At 51.3% G+C, this 20,014-nt stretch overlaps 1 protein-coding gene across 1 annotated transcript; it reads right to left on the bottom strand.

Moving 5' to 3' along the window:
• Positions 1-3,326: 3,326 nt before the first annotated feature.
• CA2H7orf57 (chromosome A2 C7orf57 homolog) lies at positions 3,327-19,693 on the bottom strand. Its single transcript, XM_047849159.1, has 9 exons — positions 19,611-19,693; positions 18,794-18,961; positions 14,330-14,515; positions 12,526-12,637; positions 11,435-11,588; positions 9,942-10,039; positions 8,072-8,289; positions 6,055-6,069; positions 3,327-4,050 (listed from the first exon to the last, which is right to left on the bottom strand). The coding sequence occupies exons 2-9, from the start codon at positions 18,846-18,848 to the stop codon at positions 4,004-4,006; spliced, it is 885 nt and encodes a 294-aa protein (XP_047705115.1). The 5' UTR covers positions 18,849-18,961; positions 19,611-19,693; the 3' UTR covers positions 3,327-4,003.
• Positions 19,694-20,014: the final 321 nt, after the last annotated feature.

Genomic DNA, 20,014 nt, shown 5'->3' with positions numbered 1-20,014 from the left:
GAGCACCTTTTGATGTGCTTACGACATCTGTATACCCTCTTTGGGGAAGTATTCGTTCGTGTCTTTCCCTCATTTTTTTAATGGATTGTTTGGAGGGTTTGTTGTTTGGTTATTCTTGTCGAGATTTCAGTGCTCTTTGTATATTCTAGATGCAAGTTCTCTGTTGGATAGATCATCTGCAAACATTGCGAATATCTTCTCCCAGTCTGTAGCTTGTTTTTTGTTTTTGTTTTTATTTTGTTTCATTTTTTGTCCTCTTCATATGAGCTTTCACAGCGAAGAATTCTTTTTAATTTTGATGAGATCAATTTATCAGTTTTCTCTTTTCACTCTTTTGCTGTCAAGTCTAAAAGTGATTTGCCTTGCCCTAGATCCTGAGGACTTTTCCTGTGTTTTCTTTAAAGTTTTATTGTTTTATGTTCTACATCTTAGTTCATGATCTATTTTTATTATTTATTTATTTTTAATTTTTTAAGATGTTTATTTATTTTCAAGAGAGAGAGACAGAGAGACAGAGCACAAGTGGGGGAGGGGCAGAGAGAGAGAGAGAGAGAGAGAGAGAGAGAGAGTGTCACAGAATCCCAAGCAGGCTCCAGGCTCTGAGCTGTCAGCACAGAGCCTGACTCAGGGCTCGAACTCATGGACTGAGAGATCATGACCTAAGCCAAAGTCAGATGCTTAACCGACTGAGCCACCCAGGCACCCCTCGTGATCCATTTTTAAACATCATGATTTGGTGACTCTGGCTTTTGGGTTTTTGTGGGTTTTGTCTATGGATGGACGGTGGCTCCAGAACCTGTTGTCGAAAAGACTGTCCTATGGCATTGAATTTCCTTTGTTCTTTTGACAGAAGTTAGTGCAGCGTATTTGTGTGTGGGCCTACTTCTGGATTTTCTGTTCTCTTCTAATCAATCATCTGTGTGTCTCTCCCTTTCTGCCAATGCTGCAGTATTTTGATTACTGTAACTACATAGTAAACGTTAATATTGGGTAGAGTAATTTTCCTGCTTGAATTCTTCTTTTTCAAGATTGTTTCAGCCATGGGACACCTGGGAGGCTCAGTTGGTTGAGCGTCCAGTTTTGGCTCAGGTCATGATCTCATGGTTCGTGGGTTCAAGCCCCTCATCAGGCTCTGTGCTGTCATCTCAGAGCCTGGAGCCTGCTTCGGATACTCTGTCCCCCCTCTCTCACTCTGCCCCCCCTCAAAAATAAACATTTTTTTAAGAGGTTGTTTCAGCCATTCTAAGGCCTCTGCATTTCCATATAGCTTTTAGAATAAGCTTGTCTATATCTGCAAAAATACACCCTGGGAGTTGGATAGGGATTGTCCTAAACCTATAGGCCAGCTGGGTCCTGGCAAAGCCAGGACTCAGCTCCTCCTGAGTCCCTTCAGCTCCTAGTTTGCGGATGGTTTTATCATGAAAGAGTATTGTATTTTCTTTTCAGATGACTTTTCTGGGTGAATTATGATGATCATAATAATGATGATCATGTTTTTTTCCCCTTCATTCTATTAAGGTACTTTATTACATTGATCGATTTTCATATGTTGCATCAACTTTGCATTCCTGGAGTCAGTCCCACTTGGTCATGTCCTAGAATTCTTTCAATATGCTGGCAGATTTGCTTTGAAACTTATTTTGTGGGCTTTTTTTTTTTTTGAGGATTTTTCAGTAATTTGTTCAGTACTTTCTTGTGATGTCTTTATCGGCCTTTAGTATCAGGATATTCCTGGCCTCATAGGATGAGTTAGGGAGTGTTTTCTCTTCCATTTTTGACCGAAATTGAGAAGGATTGGTTTTAATTCTCTAAATGACTTTTAGCATTTATAAGTAAAGACATCCTGCTTTGGGCTTTTCTTTGATTGGACAGTTTTGGTTTTGGGGGTTTGTTGTTGTTTCGTTTTGTTTTGTTTTTGTTACTGATTCAGTCTCTTGTTATAGATCTGTCCAGATTCTCATTTCTTCTTGAGTCAGTTTGGTAATATGCACACTTCATCCTGATTATCTCATTCTGTCGGAGCACAGAATTGTCTTAGTATTTATTCTCTTATAGTCCTTTTATTTCTATAGTGTTAACGATGTCTCACTTTTATTTTTCATTTTAGTGATGAGCGTCTTCTCTTTGTCTTAGCCAGTCTACTAAAGGGCTGGCAACTTTTCAAAGAATGAGCTTCAGTTTTGTTGATTCTATTGTTTTGTTGTTCTCTGGTTCGTTTATATCTGCCCTAATCTCTTTTGTTTCATTCCCTCTGCCAGCTTTGGGTTTAGTTTGCTCATCTCCTCGTTCCCTGAGATAGTAAAGTCAGGTTGTTGATTTGAGATCTTTCTTTTCTTTTCTCTCTCTGTCTCTTTGTTTTGAGATCTTTATTACTATTTAATGCAGGCATTGCAGCTATAAATATCCCTCTGAGCCCTGCCTTCACGGCATCCCATACGTTTTTGTACGTTGTGGTTTTATTTCATTCATTTCCAAGTATTTTCTAATTTCCCTGTGATGTCCTCTTTGACCTGTCAGTCACTTCCCAATGTGTTAATTTCTGCATAATTGTGAAATACCCAGTTTTCCTTCTGTTATTGATTTCCATTATTCCTTTCTATTATTGATTCCAATGTGGTTACAGAACATAATTTGCATGACCTCCCACACAGTTGAAAATCTACATATAAGTTTCTCCCAAAAGGCTTAACTACTAACAGCCTATTGTTAACCAAAAGTCTGACCCATAACATCAACAGTCGACGAACACGTTTTGTACCTTCTATGGATCACATACTGTGTTCTTACAGGACAGTAAGCTAGAGAAGAGAAAACTAAATGAAGAAAATCATAAGGAAGAGAGAACACATCTGTAATGCTGTCCTGTAGAATGTCCACCTGTCAGTGGACCCGCATAGTTCAAGTCCAGGTTGTTTCAGGGTTGACTGTCCCATTTTTGCTCGATATGACCAGCCATCCACACTGTCTCATGCTCACACATTTCCCTATGGAAATGTTTCCTCAGTTTGCTCACACAGCACAGATGCCCAACTAAGTATCTCGTTTGAAGAACTACAGTTCGGGCATCTGGGAGGCTCAGTCAGTTGAGCATCTGACTCTTGATTTCCACTCAGGTCATGATCTCACGGTTCGTGAGTTCGAGCCCCGCATCGGGCTCTGTGCTGACAGAGCAGAGCCTGCTTGGGATTCTCTCTCTGCCCCTCCCCTGCTCACGCTTTCTCTCTCACTCTTTCTCTCTCAAAATAAATAAATAAAACTTTATAAAACCACATTGCAATGCTAATTACGTGTAGCAGTCGCAAAATTTATAAAATAATAAAATTCAGTCTGATTAGTTAAAAAAACCATTGTTAAAACTACTAAATTAAATATTAAAATGAGACATAGTTTTACTTAAATGATACAAAATAATAAATGTGTAATATGAATTTCAGCCTATGCAAAAAAGATTAGCAAACATTTTAAACTGGCATATGATATGATGCTTTCACATCAGGTGTTTACAACTTTAAGGCATAATGATAGTAGTGATTTTTTCTTAGTGTAAACTATGTCACAATATTCTCAAGTTTTTTTTGAAACAGAGAATATCATCTCTATAGGTATTACAGGACCAAATAATGGAAAAGACTGTGAGTTTCTTCTAGTTAAGGGTCTAAATAGGTTGACTTCAATAGAAATGTCACCAATGGAGACTCACACAGGAGCAGGTGAGGTCAGATGATGATGGGTTGGGGGTGGGGGGGAAAGGGGTTGGTTCCAAGACACCGGGACACCCCAGGCCAGTGAGACGCAGCGTCCCCAAGCCCCATGATTCACATCCCAGAGAAATACAGGAAGCGACACCCAACATTGGTACCATCTATGCAACAGTGATGCCCAATCGGCTAGAAGGTAACTTAGTTCATAAGAATCTATGCTCGTCAAATACAGCAGGAGCCTCAGAAGTATAGTTGTGATGCAGTCACATCTTTTTCAGCCATCAGAAAATAATCGCAGGGGCTTATTTGAGCTCTCCTGGTATGGATGCCGATGGAGATGTGGTCGCCCCTGCGATGCAAAAAGGGAAGAGATGAGTTGACGGGGAAAGAGCAATAAAGACCACATTTTTTGTAAATTAAGAAGTTTTTTAAGGAAAAATTTTTAAAATTTTTTTGAGAGAATTTTTTTTAAGTTTATTTATTTTGGGGTGGGGGGAGGGGCAGAGAGAGAGGGAGACACAGAATCCGAAGCTGGCTCCAGGCTCCGAGCTGTCGGCACAGAGCCCGACGTGGGACTCGAACTCATGAACCGCGAGATCATGACCTGAACCGAAGTCGGACGCTTCGTCAACTGAGCCACCTGGGCGCCCCTGTATATTAAGAAATTTAACCTATTAATTTTAACTAAACGAAAGCACATGTTGGGGCTCCTGGGTGGCTCAGTTGGTTAAGTGTCCAACTCTTGGTTTGGGCTCTGGTCATGATCTCCTGGTTCATGGGATCAAGCCTCATGTCAGGCTCTGTACTGACAGTGTGGATGGAGCCTGCTTGGGATTCTCTCTCCCTCTCTCTCTCTGTCCCTCTCCCACTTGCTCTCTATCTCTCTCAAAATAAATAAAAACAAACTTAAAAAAAGAAAGAAAGCACATGTTTCTGTACCTACTTTTGAAAACTACTCCTGACGTCTACATAAAAATGTAACGCATGGTCCCACCCACAAGCCAAGCACAAATCGTACGGGAAACCTCTGTCTGCAGCCCGTGCATCGCTAGACAAGGGCAGGGGCCCCGTCCATCTTCTGGTCTGTGTCCCGGTGTGCTGAAAAGGCCCCGCGGACACTGACAGAAATGTGCTGAGCTGAACTCGAAGGGAAGGAGCAGGCAGGACGAAGGGTCCCTGTGCTTCCCCAGCCCCAGAGGACACGGCCTGGCTCCTTCCTTTGCACCAAGTGCCTTCAGCAATGCTGGCTCTTTCAAACTAGAAATTTGGGCCAGTAGCGACGGGCCAGCTTTCCAGCACACCAAAGACACACCTAGAACGGCTGCAAAAATTGCAGTAAGGAAAAAAAAAAACAAAAAAAAAAGCATCAGTAAGAAGCCTGGCTGAGATCCAGAAAGAGCCAGGCTCTCAGGGGAGGACTTTCCAGTCAGAGGGAAAAGGCAAGTTCTGGGTTGGCTGTTGTGGTTGATCAAGTTAAAAGCCAAGACCGACAGGAGAAGAAACAGGAACCAGAAGAGAAGGGCCCGGGGCACGGGAGATTCTGGTGAGGACAGGAGCCTCAGCGACCCAGGGGCAGGGAGGCAGGGGCACCCAGTCACAGGTGACAAGGGCTGTATGGCTTCCCCAGCCTTTCTGTTCCTCTGAGATCAGATGATGATTGGGGGGGGGGGGGGGGGGGGGTGGCGGGGAAGGGGTTGGTTTCCCCTTTCTCTACTTTAAGCACAGGGATGATGTAGCACCTGCCATGATTTGTTTCCTGATAGAAAAGTTTATAAACTTGTGCTAATATCAGGCGAGAATTCCTTGACTGGATCATCTATTTCACTGGCAGTAAAGTAAGTTCCACCTACTGAAGGCAGTGCAGAAAGACCATGACAATCATCCTGCTATATCGCTGGGGGGGGGGGGGGTGCGGGGGGGAACCTGTGAACCTGCCGCCCATGCGGGAGCTCCCCTGCGCCCCCACCGCCCAGGGCCAGGTCATTCCTGTCCCATTATCGAGACCTCTGTCACCGTGTGTAACCAAACGGGTCTCGGGACTAAACCAGGGCGTCTCTCTCTCTCTCTCCCCCCGCCCCCCCCCCGCCCCCGTCTTGGAGAATGCGCATAAGACAGCAAAAGAATCTTGACGGACTTGCTCCTTCTCTTTGTGCCCCCAAACTGTGTTCCCAGGACGCTGATTTTTAAGTGTCGCTGGCGCCCCCTTGCGGTTAGAACACATGCAGTTCGGAGAAAGACGGCCCGGCTGCCCAGAAGCTTCAGCTTCAGAGCTAACTACCTCCGTCCATCGATATTTTTGCGTGGGGGACACTTTTCATATTTGGGCGCACTCGGTTTCTCTAGAAGTACTCACTTGGAGAAGGAGAATCTGTAACAAAGAACAAGTACAGGAGGTCAATTTAGTCAAACAGAGTTGGTACTAAATGAATTAGCACTTTGGGGGGGCACCTGGGTGGCTCAGTGGGTTAAGTGTCTGACTCTTGATTTCGGTTCAGGTCTTGATCTCACGGTTTGTGATTTCAAGTCCTGCATCCGGCTCTGTGGTGACAGTATGGAGACTGCTTGGGATTCTCTCTCTCTCTCTCTCTCTCTCTCTCTCTCTACCTCCCCCCACTTGCACTCTTTCTCCCTCTCAAAAATAAATTTTAAAAGCATTAGTACTTTAAATTTTTTTAATGTTTATTTATTTTTGAGAGAGAGACAGAGCACGGGCAGAGAGAGAGAGAGACACAGAATATGAAGCAGGCTCCAGGCTCTGAGATGTCGGCACAGAGCCCACATGGAGCTTGAACTCACGAACCGTGAGATCATGACCTGAGCTGAAATTGGACGCTTAACTAACTGAGCCACCCAGGTGCCCCAAGAATTAATACTTTAAATAATCACTTAAAAGACTTCGTAAAAGGCTGTATCACTGAAAACACTGAGCCACAGAACACAACCAACATGGAAAAGTTCGAAAGTGCACTTTTTATTGGCATCAAATGTGAACTTGTCACACATCCATTTTACGACGGAGAGAAGACACATCATCAATAGAAGTGGCCGGGCCCCCGTGGTGGGGGCACGAAGCAGGTGCACGGACAGCATCCCCTCACGTGGGGTCTGTCGGGAGTGGCTACCCTCAGAGTAAGGGACTGGTGGGCAAAGGCAGGCAGAGACCTTGCTGACAAACATACACATAAAGCACTTCAGATGCTTGTAGAGACATAACACATCTCCTTCCTTCTTAACCAAAGAAATGAAGCCTCAAGAGAAAAAAACAAGCTGCCTATAGGCAAATGGCCAATAATCACCGAGCCACAGAAAGTAAACAATACTCGATGGTCTTTACGATGGATGTAGCCAAAACTAAGACTAATTCCACCCGTCGCTATCACTGGTAAAAATCAAAACTAATATAGTATTTGGAACATCTAATTACAGGGACACTTCCAAACTATTCAGAATTTAATAACAAAGTTTAAGAAATGTGGATAATGGGGGGAGGGGTTTATACCTGGGTGTATCAGTTGGTTAAGCGTCCGACTTCGGCTCAGGTCATGATCTCACAGTCTGTGAGTTGAAGCCCCACATTGGACTCTGTACTGACAGCTTAGAGCCTGGAGCCTGCTTTGGATTCTGTGTCTCCCCCTCTCTTTGCCCCTTCCACACGTATACTCTGTCTCTCTTTCTCGCTCAAAAATAAACACTAAAAAAAATTTTTTTTAAATAAAAAGAGTTAAAAAAAAGAAATGTGGATAACAGAATAATTCCAAGTTTGAACCATGAGTTCTGTGTACAGACCTGAGGGCTTCTTATGAACCTGCCCCAAAGGGGACCGGCTGCCTACACAGAAGTTCACACATCATAGGGGCCAGGATCTTAGATCAAAGGACACTAAATGTGATATCGTTTGGTATCTTATTTGTCTGTGTGTATGTGACGTATTGAAAGATTTGAAATTAAAAGAAAACGTAAAGGGACACCTGGATGGCTTAGTGGGTTAAGTCTCTGACTCTTGATTTCGGCTCAGGTCATGATCTCAAGGTTCGTGGGTTTGAGCCCCACGTCGGGCTCTACGCTCACAGTGCACGGGGAGCCCTGCCTGGGATTCTCTCTCTCCGTCTCTCTCTGCCCCTCCCTTGCTCTCTCTCTCCGTCTCTCTCAAAGCCACAGCGATCATGACTCATGCGATTCGCGTGAATAAAGAGGACAAAAGCAAAACCTGTACAATCCTCCTGAGTATGTGTGACCTCCACGCTTCTGTAGGATTTTACGTGGTGTTTAGATTACTCAGCTCGAGATCCAAAATGAGACAAGAAAAAGCCCGAGGGGCCGTCCCAAGGAACAGAAACCACAGCAGACAGGGACTGCGGGGTGCACTTCACCTTGAGCGTCCTCGGAGCCCTCGGGCAGCTCTGGGTCTGGGTTCGGGCCTCCACCCTGGAGCCCTCCGGGGTCTTGCGCAGACGTGGACGGCGGGGCTGCTCCCGGTGTCCGCAGGGCCCTCCCGTCCGAGTCAGCTTGTTGCTGCAACCACTCATCTTTGTACCCATTGCTGATAAGTTTGGAAAAGTTGGTGGGTGAACTGGTTTTTTGCCCGGGCCTCAAAAAGAGAGAAATTAGTGCCAAACTTCAGTACAAAGGTTAATGACAATCCAGAACAGTCCGCAGTGAGCATACTGCTAATAACTTGGATATGTTATCGCCCCTTAAAACCCAACGGGGATAATTCTCTGTCTCTGTCTCTCTCTCCCTCCCTCTCTCTCTCTCTCTCTCTCTCTCTCCTTTCTCAATGTCTCTCTCCCCGTGTTCAGCATAAGAAAATACACTTGGTGGGCACTTGGGTGGCTCAGTCAGTTAATCACCCAACTTCAGCTCAGGTCACGATCTCATGGTCCATGGGCTCAAGCCCCATGTCGGGCTCTGCGCTGATGGCTCGGAGCCTGGAGCCTGCTTCGGATTCTGCGTCTCCCTCTCTCTCTGCCCCTCCCCCACTAGTATTCTGTCTCCCTCGCTCTCAAAAATGAACAGATGTTAAAAAGAATTTTTTTAAAGCAAACGCACTTGCTATCATCCCTGTATGTGCCGAGAGCCTGCAGAATCCACCTTCCACCACCTGTCTTTGGGACATCCAAGCAGAAAACTAATGATGATGCTTTTCGCAGGGACGAAACCTTCACACCCCCCTCCCCTGGTCGTGATGGGTTGCCCGGACTCTACCATTTCTTTCACAAATGATCGCTTTCTTAATGAGGTCTTCCTTGACATTAATGATCATCTGCCGGTTGAGCCCCTGGCTGGTTGACACAGTGGAGCCTATGGCTCCTGGCCTGGGGGTCAAGAGTTCGAGCCCCACGTTGGGTGTAGAGATTACTTAAATAAATAAACTCCAAAAACAAAAGATGATCTACCACTCTCTGTACAGCTTTGCCTTCTATCTGCCATTAAGTCAGCGACTGCACGTTCGCGGGTCTCACCTACGCTGAAGAGTGACAGGGGCCTCGGACGTGGATGGAGTCGCACAGGTGACACAGGTCACCTGCTCTCTCTGAGCCTCGGGCTCCTAACCTGCAAATCGCTCTGTGGTGAAGGGTATTCCCAGTGTCCCCCACCCTCTAAGTATATATTTTCTCCACCCCCAGTGGCAGCATGGTGCTCTCAGGTCTGTCCTGCTGTTTATCTCCCACGGGACCGGAGGCTGCAGGAGGAACCAGTCGGATAACTGGTGACGTGACTTCTGGCACTAACTGGGGTTCTGCCAGCCGTGCACAGTCAGAGCACCCACCGCCAGCTGCGGACACGGGGTCCAGGCCTTGGTGACAGATAAAGTCAGGATGGGACAACACACTCACGTAAGGCTGATGGCCCCGAATTTAAAAGGCGAGCCTCGCGGAGGACAGGGTCCCCAGGGGCGTCTCAGGCAGGACACAGGCTCACGGAGACAGAACCACTGGTTGGAGAAGTTCGGCACCCACACGGCAAAGACGTGGATGGGGACGGCTGTGCTCCACGGGGCCACGACGGATGTCAGGAGGGAAGGACCAGCGAACGAGGAGCCCAGTGGGCGAGGCCGGGCTACGGGGCGTGACATCAACGTTGTGTCTCCGACACATGTTGCCAGGAAGCCAGCATCATTAGGCCGCCACCAGCCCAGCGCCTTGTTGCCATCATTGTCACTTTGTCCCCCAGACGGAGCACCGAAGAGACCAAACCTGAACCTGACCCAGACAGCACTCGCTCTGTCCGTGCACTTACATGGGAGGGAAGGACAGTCTGCTTCCTGCAGGCTCTTTGGGGCCAAGCGGGGTCCCCACTTTGCTCGGGTACTTGGAGTTGATGGCTGGTAGCCGCACCTGTTGAGGGAAAACAGGAGAAGAAGACTCACAGACGGTGGAGAAGGACCGCCTGTGAGCGTGGTCATTACGTCACCGGCCACACAACTCGACAAAAGTCCCATAAAACGGTTACGTCGTGGAGACTCTCCGTGATTCCGCAGCAGTTGCCGGGCCTGGCTGCAAAGGGCCTTGGGAGTGTGGGGGCCACGGACCGGCTCTGCGTCCTGATGGTGGTGGAGGTAATACAATGGATGCATTTGTCAAAACTCCTGGAACGGTGCTCGGTAAAAAGGTGTAGATTAGATTGTAACGAAATAGGGGAAAATGCTACGGGAAAACAGAAAAAAAATGAACAGAGAAACAAGGACACCCACAAACCCAGGGACGTATTGCAAACATTCACAGGAAGACAAAGGGGGGCCTTTGGGAAAGACGAGACACGATCCTGCAGGTGTGTGAGACCCCATAATGCTGGCCGTCCACGGGTGACATTTTGGCCGAAATATTGTCTCCTGTCTGCCACATGTCAACTCTGCGTCCCAGATCCACGCCCGGAGACCCAGAGGGGAAGAGCGGGGGAACAGCCAGGCCCTCACCAGAGGCTGGGGTTGGACACTCGTCAAATCCAGCACAACCTACTAGATTCACTTGGTGGCTCGCACCCGTCCACGTTCAAGGTCTTACTCTAGCCGTGCCAAAGGCCTGCGGGCTGTGGGCGGTTCCGGCGAGCTGTGCACGGAAGCAAGGTGAAGATACAGGGCTGCTGTCCGGGTCGTCCCTGACGGGTGCCTGTCCCCCTGGCTGTCACCCGCACCTCTCACACAGCTTCCGTCAATGGCTCCAGAGATGACCCCGCCTGACGGGGGGCTGTGCGGCCTTTAGCATTTCAAAGGTCCCCTAGACCTGTGCTGTGGCACTCAGAGATCCTGAAAACAGTCCACATCGGGGCGCCTGGGGGGCTCAGTCGGTTAAGCATCCCACTTTTGATTTCAGCTCGGGTCTTGATTTCACCGTTTGTGAGTTCCAGCCCCGCATCGGGCTCTGTGCTGACAATGCAGAGGCTGCTTGGGATTCTCTCCCTCTCTCTCTGCCCACCGCACCCCCCCCCCCCCGCCAAAATAAATAAATAAATAATTTTTTAAAAAATCCAGGGACACCTGGGTGGCTCAGTCAGTTAAACGTCCTACTTCGGTTCAGGTCAGGATCTCACGGTTCGTGGGTTCTGGCCCCGCGTCGGGCTCTGTGCTGACAGCCTGCTTCAGATTCTGTGTCGCCCTCTCTCTCTGCCCCTCCCCTCTCTCAAAATAATAAACATTTAACACACAGAACCATGAACGAGACACACAGCCATCGGCTACATGGCTTATTCAGGGAGCCGCAAGCAGGGGGACGCTGCTGTCAGACGCCCGTCACCTTTTTTTTCTCCTCACGTTCCTCCGCCTCCCTCTGCCAGACAGTTTTCACGTCAAAGTCGAAAGGCCCTCTTCTGGACTCATAGTTACCGTTGTTCTGATCGGGGTTAAACTCTTCATACACCATGTAATCTGGCATGGAGATGGCAGGGATCCTGCAGAAACAGGTGGGAGCACCCAGCCTGGTGCCACTTCCTTGCCCCCCTCCTTTCTTCCTCCCCTCCCCCCTCCTCTTCCTGTCCCTCTCCCTCCCTCCCCTCTCCCTCTTTCCCTCCCCCTCCCTCCTCCTTTCTTCCTCCCCTCCCCCCTCCTCTTCCTGTCCCTCTCCCTCCCTCCCCTCTCCCTCTTTCCCTCCCCCTCCCTCCTCCTTTCTTCCTCCCCTCCCCCTCCTCTTCCTGTCCCTCTCCCTCCCTCCCCTCTCCCTCTTTCCCTCCCCTCTCCCTCCTCCTTTCTTCCTCCCCTCCCCCTCCTCTTCCTGTCCATCTCCCTCCCTCCCCTTTCCCTCTTTCCCTCCCCCTCCCTCCTCCTTTCTTCCTCCCCTCCCCCCTCCTCTTCCTGTCCCTCTCCCTCCCTCCCCTCTCCCTCTTTCCCTCCCCCTCCCTCCTCCTTTCTTCCTCCCCTCCCCCCTCCTCTTCCTGTCCCTCTCCCTCCCTCCCCTCACCCTCTATCCCTCCCCCTCCCTCCTCCTTTCTTCCTCCCCTCCCCCTCCTCTTCCTGTCCATCTCCCTCCCTCCCCCTCCCTCCCCTCTCCTTCAGGCAGGCTTGGGGGACTCTGTGATCACTTATGCCACACCCCTGCCCAACTGTGGACTGCCTCACCACCTGGCGGGCTTAGTCGGTTAAGCGTCAGACTTTGGCTCAGGTCATGATCTCATGGTTCATGGGTTTGAGTCCCACATCGGGCTCTGTGCTGACAGCTCTGAGCCTGGAGTCTGCTTGGGATTCTCTCTTTCTCTCCCCCCACCCCTGCTCAATCTCTCTTTCTCTCAAAATAAATACACAAACCTTAAAAATAAATAAATGAATGAATGAAATGCATAGTGAGCTACCCTCTCGCTACAGAGATGGCCCAGGAGGCCTTGGGATACTCACTGCCTCTGCTCGGCCGTGGGCGGCTTGCTATGGTGAATGTACCAGTCCGGCAGGGAGTACGCAACCGGGGAGGCTTTCCTGGTCCCGGCCACCACCAGGTGCTTCAGCAGATCTCAGAGCCAAAAAGACGCAGCTGTGAGCACACAGGTCACCATTGACAGCGGTGTGTGTGTGGGGGGAGGGGGTGCCCTGTGACTTCCAGGGTCACCTCTGGGCTCTCAGGTGGGCAGGACTGTGCCTGGTCCCCACCTGCCCGTGCACGTGCCCAGATGTGCGCCCCTCCCCCCAAATCCTGCCCAGCTACTGAGCTGGCACCCGTGTGTGCCGACACCCACCATCCCAGGTGACATCCGTGGGGACACGGGGACTGTGGGCTGGCTGCCCCCCTCACCTACCCCTGCACAGTCCAACTGCTCTCCATGGCTGTGCAGCTGTCCTCGCAGGCTTCCCAGGGAACGTGGGTGAGGGGAACTGGTAATCAGGGCCTCCCCTTGGAGTCCCAGGACAGGGACAGAGCCTGAGACCCACCCTGCTCCCAAACCCCCTGCCTCGCTGGGGCCCCAAAGGGGTCAACAGGAAGGCGGGGACGGCGCGGAGGGGGGGGGGGGTCTGGCCCTGCTTGCTCCTGAGCCAGCTGTCACTGATTGCTTAGGATCCGTAGGGAATGTTTAGCACTTTATGTCGCTTTTGGTTTTCAGATATTTCAGATTAGGGGAAAGTGGCAGGAACAGCATGGATTCCTCTTGGCCTCCTCCAGATGCTCGTGTCTCATTTCACCTTTGCTGCCTCCCTCTCTCCCTCCCTCTTCCTCCCCCGCCCCCATTGGTATTGTCACTGTCCCTGCTGTTTGGGGGCAGTTAGGGACCCCCTCGCAGACTTGAGGGCGGCAGGCTCTAGAGGACAGTTGTCACATGATCCCAGCCCACGATCTGCACCAGGAAGTCAGTGCACACGCGACTGTCTTGTCTAACCTGCAGACCCATCCAGATTGTGCTGGCGATCCTATTGACTTTCCCTAAACCAGTGGCGGGGGAGCGGGGAGGGGGGTGGAAGGACATCACAGTCCTGTCCCAGCCTTGCATGGAGAGAGTGGAATGGATTGTTCTGGACTTTTCTAAAGCCTTTCGGGGCTGACCCCTGCCCCTGCTCGACAGTCTCTGAGCATGACCAGGCAGTATTTCTCGGACAAATCACAGGTCGAGGCAGACGTTCCCCACCATCGCCGCAGACACCCGTGCAGGGTCTTTGTTATTGAAAACACATTAGAACCCGGGACGAGGGCAATGAGGATAAGCCGTGGGAATGGGCCCTGGGAATGGGCCACGGGTATGGGCCACGGGAATGGGCTCCGGGAAGGAGCCACGGGAATGGGACACGGGAATGGGACACGGGAACGGGCCACGGGAACGAGCCACGGGAATGGGCCCCGGGAATGGGCCATGGGAATGGGCCATGGGAATGGGCACTGGGCACGCTGGAGAGCCGGCTGTCCCCACAAGGCCATCGAAGTCGCAGGGACACACCTTCTGCGAGTGACAATGACATGGGGCGGGTAACCCCTGCAAAGGTGCCTCTCACAAGCCAGTTCTGCACATTCAGTCTCGTCAATGCTGTTGTCAACAGTGGGCACATCCTGTGGGTTACACACGCCCCGCGCTGCGTCCGCCACCCCTGGCGTCCCAAGGCTTTGGGCAGAACTTCTAGGTTCTTCAGCAACATATTTACATGGAGGAAAGGGTGACCAGCGCGACCCAATCCCCTTGTCCACGCAGCAGGGACCCTGGGGCGTGCGTGAGGTTCTTACCGGGCCGACCGCCTCGCTTCGCGAGCTTCACATACTCCGAGTCGGTTTCCTTGATCCAGTACCTGCGCGGCCCCGGCAGGTGCCCGTTGGGAGGCTCACTCAAGTCACTGAGGCCGGGTATCTGGGAAGCCGGGGGGGCGTCCATGGGCTTCTCGGACCGCTTCACGGGAAGGTGGTAATACCAGTCTGGAGGAGAGGGGCCGGAAGCCCGCTTGTTACCCAGAGTTCAAGTTGGTGTGCCCCACTGCCCACAACATAGCTATGCCAGGGAGAGCATCTCACCCTCCACAGGACACTAGCATGGGAGAATCCACCATGGGACATTTGTACAGGACACCAGCATGGGAGAATTCACCATGGGACATTTGTATAGGAGAAACCACCACGGGACATCACTATGGGAGAAACTTCCACAGGACATCAGTACAGGAGATACCACCATGGGACATTTGCACAGGAGAAACCACCACAGGAATCAGCACAGGAGACACCACCACAGGACATTTGCACAGGAGACACCATCACAGGAGACCAGTGGGGAGAAAATGCTCTCTTTCGAATGCCTGTGCTGAGGTTGTGTGGGTTAAGCCGCTGATCCCACCCAAAGGAAGATCTCCCTCTATGAGGCCCTGCTGTTCCTCTGCTACAGGCTGCACGTCTGCTCCAAAGAGGTAGCAACAGGGTGTCCTCCAAGGTACCAGATCCCCTCCTGTGTGTCCCCTGCTCTCTCTCCTCTGTGGAACTGGCAGTAAACTGCATTTCTGGATATATTGGGGAATACACATTCCCGCAAAGTCCACACTCACTTAAAACACTGCAGGCCAGCGTCCAGGACATGTGGCCAGTGCTGGCCAAGATCTGTTGAACTCAGTATACTAAAGACGCTGAGATACAAAACCCATCACAGCAGCAGCAGCCTCAGAGAGCGAGGCCAGCAGCCTGACAGGAGCAGGAAGAGGCAGGACCGGGCCCCGTGGGGAGACCCCCCCCACCTCCCACATCCCACGCCCTGGGGCCGGAGCCCAGGTGGGCCACCTCTCAGACGTGGGAACCCCAGCACATAAATCTCTCTGCTCCCTTCATCTGCGTTGAGGCCATAGTGGGGCCCCACGAGCGAGAAGTCACAAGTGCGACTCTGACAAGCAGAAGCCAGGACCTCGGCCAGGCAGCCACGTGTTACGGGAGACCTCCTCGGACTGCGGGCACATGAGGTGGCTGAGCCTAGCTCCCAGGAAATCTTAAGTGGGTCCCGCAGAGTTGGAGCGCAGTGAGCACGGACCAAGGGGACAGGAGGTGTGGCACTGCACGGATGAACCAGAGGAGAAGGAAGGCAGCCCGCTGTCTGCCCTTCCTCCCTTCCTCGGTCTGAACCCCACGACCCACGGGGCCCCTAAGTGGGCACAGGAGCTGAGGGCGTCCAGGATGGCCCTGCCAGGCATGAGAGGTGGGGGTGGAACCCCAGAGACCTTCAGTGACCAGGGTCCACCTATGATCCCGCAGTGAGAAGACATTGGGGACACCCGGACTACGGGTGCTTCAGGTGACTCTGCAGCAGAAACGGATTAGTCCAAATGTAAGAAAAAATATCCCTGCTGATTGAAAACTTGGGAAACAAAGTGAAGGAAGAATGTAAAATACAACAGATGCCATTAATGTGACACACGCGACTTGTACATTTACGAGCACTTATTGGAATGCGCTGTCACAGATTCGTGACCTTCAGGGTCTAACACAGTGCCAGGCTCCCAACAGGTGTGATGAATAATAGTATGTGTCACCTAGGCTGGGCCATGGTGCCCAGATTTTTGGTCATATGTTTTCTAGATGCTTCTGTGAAGATATTTTTCAGATGAGATTCACATTTACGTTAGTGGACTCTGATTAAAGCAGATCGCCCTCCATAATGTGGGTGGGCCACATCTAACCAGTGGAAGGCTTTAAGAGAAAATGACTGAAGTCTTCCAGGGGGAGGGAGGAATTTTACAGCTCTTCCCTGCAGATCCTATGTGAGCTGGTTCCTCTTTCAAGATAGATGATAGATAGATAGATAGATAGATAGATAGATAGATAGATAGACGTCCTATTGGTTCTGTTGCTCTGGAGAACTCTAATACAGTAGGAGCACAGGAAACCGTGTTGAAGAAGTTGATTCATGTAACACACAAGGAACTCACGAATGATTGTCTTCTAAAGGTAAGAGCTTACACATCCGATTTCCACCTGTAACTAAAGCTGGGTTCACTGCATCAAAACGAATGATGTTTAAACATAACAAAAATTAATGTCTAAAGGACAGTAATGAGCTGAATCAGCATTATGCTTTTGAGAATGGAAGAAAGCACTGGGAAAGGTCTAAAGAATGGAGCAGAAGCTCACAGATCATTGGAGCTTTAGGAGGAAGCACAAAGCAGCTTCCTACACTCATCATATTCTGCTCAAAAATTTTCTCTTTTAGAAGGAAGGCACGCACTCTTTGCTTTATTTTTCCTTTCTGTGTTTTGATTACTAATTAATCCACAGGGAACAGTGTACCTTCCGGTTCTCATTACTGGAAGCTTCGGGCAGGCACTGAATCTACTCCAGTAGGGCATTTATAACTGAGCAAAGGAGCACACACACCACACATACACACACACACAGTGAAAACAATGAGAGCTGTCTTGTAACTTCCATAACTTAGAAATTATTAGTACTTGTATAGCAATTACTATCATTACTAAGGTGATCAATTAGTATCATTTGGATTTCTTTGTTTCTTTTTTTCTTTTTTAACCACCAGGTTGGGTATCATGCAGGTATTTTTTTTTAAGCAGCTCTTTTTATTCATTTTTATTTTTTAGAGAGAGCACAAGCAGAGGAGAGGAGCAGAGAGAGAGAGAGAGAGAGAGAGCGAATCTTAAGCAGGCTCCGCGCTCAGCACAGAGCCCAACACACGGCTCGGTTCCACGATCCTGGGGATCCTGAGCTCAACTGACTAAGCCACCCAGGCGCCCCTCCCTGACTCCCCACCTGCAGGACAGGAGCACCTCATGTTATCAATAAGGAGAAGGCAGACAGGGGCTCTGACACCCAAGACCAGGGGCTGCCAGACTTCTAGTCACAGGGCAGGATTACGTGCCCACTTAGCCCCGCAGACAGCCATATTCCTGCCTTTGGGCTGCGGCCGCCTTGCAGAGCAGGGGTTAAAGCCTGGGCGGAGGAGTCCCCATGGGAGGTGCCATCCTGGGCTAGTGTGAGGTCTATCAATAAGGGTTAATGATACCTCGTCAAGTCATTTTGAGGTTAAGGGTCAGTGTATAAAAGTGCTTAGGATGGTACCTGCCGTTTGTCAGTGTCCATTGGTGTTGTGTATACAGGGGAAGCCACCAAGGCTTGGAGAAGTCACATATAGGCTGAGAGCCAACGGAGGCAAAGAGGAACCTGTCAGCCCTCCCCCTGAAACACACACCCATGTGCCCAGCACAGCCACGGTGTCACCAAAAGCAGTCAGTCAGATCTCACAAGCTCATTTAGAAATGCCACGGCCAGGCTTCCTAACACCTCTGAGCAGATGTGAGTGAGGCAGGTGACTGCCAGCTCCCGCCCTGTGGCTCCCAGCGGAGCATCAAATCCTCTTGTCCAGCCTTTCATCCCGCCCTCACGAAAGGGGGAGAACCCTCACAAAAGGGGGAGAAATCGGGGCCCTAGGTGGCTCAGTCAGTTAAGGGCCAACTTCAGCCCAGGTCATGATCTTGAGGTGCTTGGGTTCGAGCCCCGAGTTGGGCTCTGTGCTGACAGCTGGGAGCCTGAAGCCTGCTTCAGATCCTGTGTCTCCCTCTCTCTCTGCCCCTCCCCTGCTCACACTCTCTCTCTCTCTCTCTCTCTCTCTCTCTCTCTCAAAAATAAATAAACATTAAACAAAATTTTTAAAAAGGGGGGGATCAAAACAAGAGTCCCAGACAGACCACAGCATGCACCTCTTTTTCCTTCCGTTCTGCCCAGCTTCAAACCCTGCTGAGTGAGAAGCCCCACTGCCCCACCAGCCTCCACCCAATTCTTTTTTTCTGCATCCAGCACGTAAATGTGGAGACGATTAAAGTACTAGCGGGAGATGGGTGGTGAGATAGGAAGTCCCTGGATCAACACTGGAGGAAGCAGCTTACCAACGGTCAAACCATTTACAGGAAAATTGCAGAGATCTTACCCCCCAGCAGCTGAGACAACACTGGGAAACCTGGTTTTCTTTTGTCGAAAATAAAGAAAAAGAAGACTAGCTGTGTTTTTGCTTCCCCCCCCCCCCCTTTTTCTTTTAATGTCTCCCTTTAAGCTGCTTTGACCCTGGGGCACAGAAGCAGCTCTCTTTGAGGGTATCCCGTTAGTTTCACCCCAGCCCCACGTGCCCACACGCTCAGGACGCTGGGCTGGGGGCCAGCCCTCCCTCGGCAGAGCGAACACGAACGCGGGCTCTGTTAGCTGGACACTCACCGCAGGGAGCATAGCGGCTGGCGGCGCCCTGCAGCTCCTTGTTTGTGTTCCTCATGCGGGCCTACAGGCGACAGGCTGGACCAGGTGACCACGGGTGAGGAGGGAACCGCCCCTGGTGCTGACTGTAGAGGCCACTTCCGAGGGCCTGCCCTCTCCGTCCACCTCCACCTGACAGGTATGCAGGCTCTCGTCATTAAGGAAGGGCATACACGACCCCATGCAGCAGGGGCATGTGCATGCTGGTATACAGCAGGAGCACGTCCATGCCTTGTATACATCAGGGGCACATGCATGCTGGTATACAGCAGGAGCACCTCATCAGGGGCACGTGCAGGCGGGTACACAGCAGGGGCACGTTCACGCAGGCACACAACAGGGGACAGCAGGTGACAGCCGGTACGCATCAGGAGGCCATCCACACAGGTATACAGCAGGGGCATACACACTCTCGTATACACAGGAGCATATCCATGCCAGGTATACAGCAGAGGGAAGTCTGTGTCCGGTACTCAGCAGGGGCACACTACACGGGTACACAGCAGGAGTTTATCCACACGGGTATAAGGCAGGGGCACGACGACACGGGTATACAGCAGGAGGCCATCCGCGCGGGTATACAGCAGGAGCACGACCACACTGGTATACAGCAGGAGCACATCCACGCCGCCGGGTATACAGCAGGGGCATGTCCATGCGGGTACACAGCTGGGCAGCGTGTGATCGCGTGGCGGCGGGACTCATGCAGGTGGCCGGGTGCTCTCCGGGCACGGGGTGACAGGTGGCCCCCGCCCCGCCCCCTGCCTCCCGCCCCGCTCACCCGCCGGTCGAGGGTCTCCCTGAATGCTGTGCGCACCGCCGGAGACGACTCTGCCCACGGGCGGCTGGGGCCAGCGCAGCCCAACCCACACTCCCAGCGGGTGCGAAACCACAACAACATGCGTCGTCCCGGCAACGCCCCCGTGGCCAACCGGTGGGCGCGGCGGGAGCGCCCGCAGCCAATCGGAGAAGCCAGGGGGGAAGCGGCCGGCCAATCAAGACCAGGGGCGGAGCGCGGGCCCCTGTCAACCGCCGGGGCCCGGCAGGGGCGGAGCCAGGACGGGGAGGGGGGCGGAGGCGGGGGCTGCGGTTGGGGGCGGGGCCGCGCTGCTGGAGGGCGAGGCCTGCCACCTGGTCGCCCAGGTGCTCCACCCCAGGGAGTTCCCACAAAAAACTAGACCGAGA

This window comes from Prionailurus viverrinus, chromosome A2, assembly GCF_022837055.1.
Source record: "Prionailurus viverrinus isolate Anna chromosome A2, UM_Priviv_1.0, whole genome shotgun sequence".
NCBI classification, from domain to species: domain Eukaryota; kingdom Metazoa; phylum Chordata; class Mammalia; order Carnivora; family Felidae; genus Prionailurus; species Prionailurus viverrinus.
The sequence above is the reverse complement of the archived record's forward strand: the minus strand, read 5'-3'. Positions and strand labels throughout refer to the sequence as shown.

Bases quoted from the DNA above. Each gene is read 5' to 3' on its own strand.
- CA2H7orf57 (XM_047849159.1), bottom strand. From the start codon at position 18,848: ATGAGGAACACAAACAAGGAGCTGCAGGGCGCCGCCAGCCGCTATGCT. The intron at 12,638-14,329 runs GTAAGAACCTCA...TTTGGCTCTGAG, and splicing joins GAAGCGAGGCGGTCGGCCCG to ATCTGCTGAAGCACCTGGTG. The intron at 11,589-12,525 runs GTGAGTATCCCA...CTGTTTCTGCAG, and splicing joins CCCACGGCCGAGCAGAGGCA to GATCCCTGCCATCTCCATGC.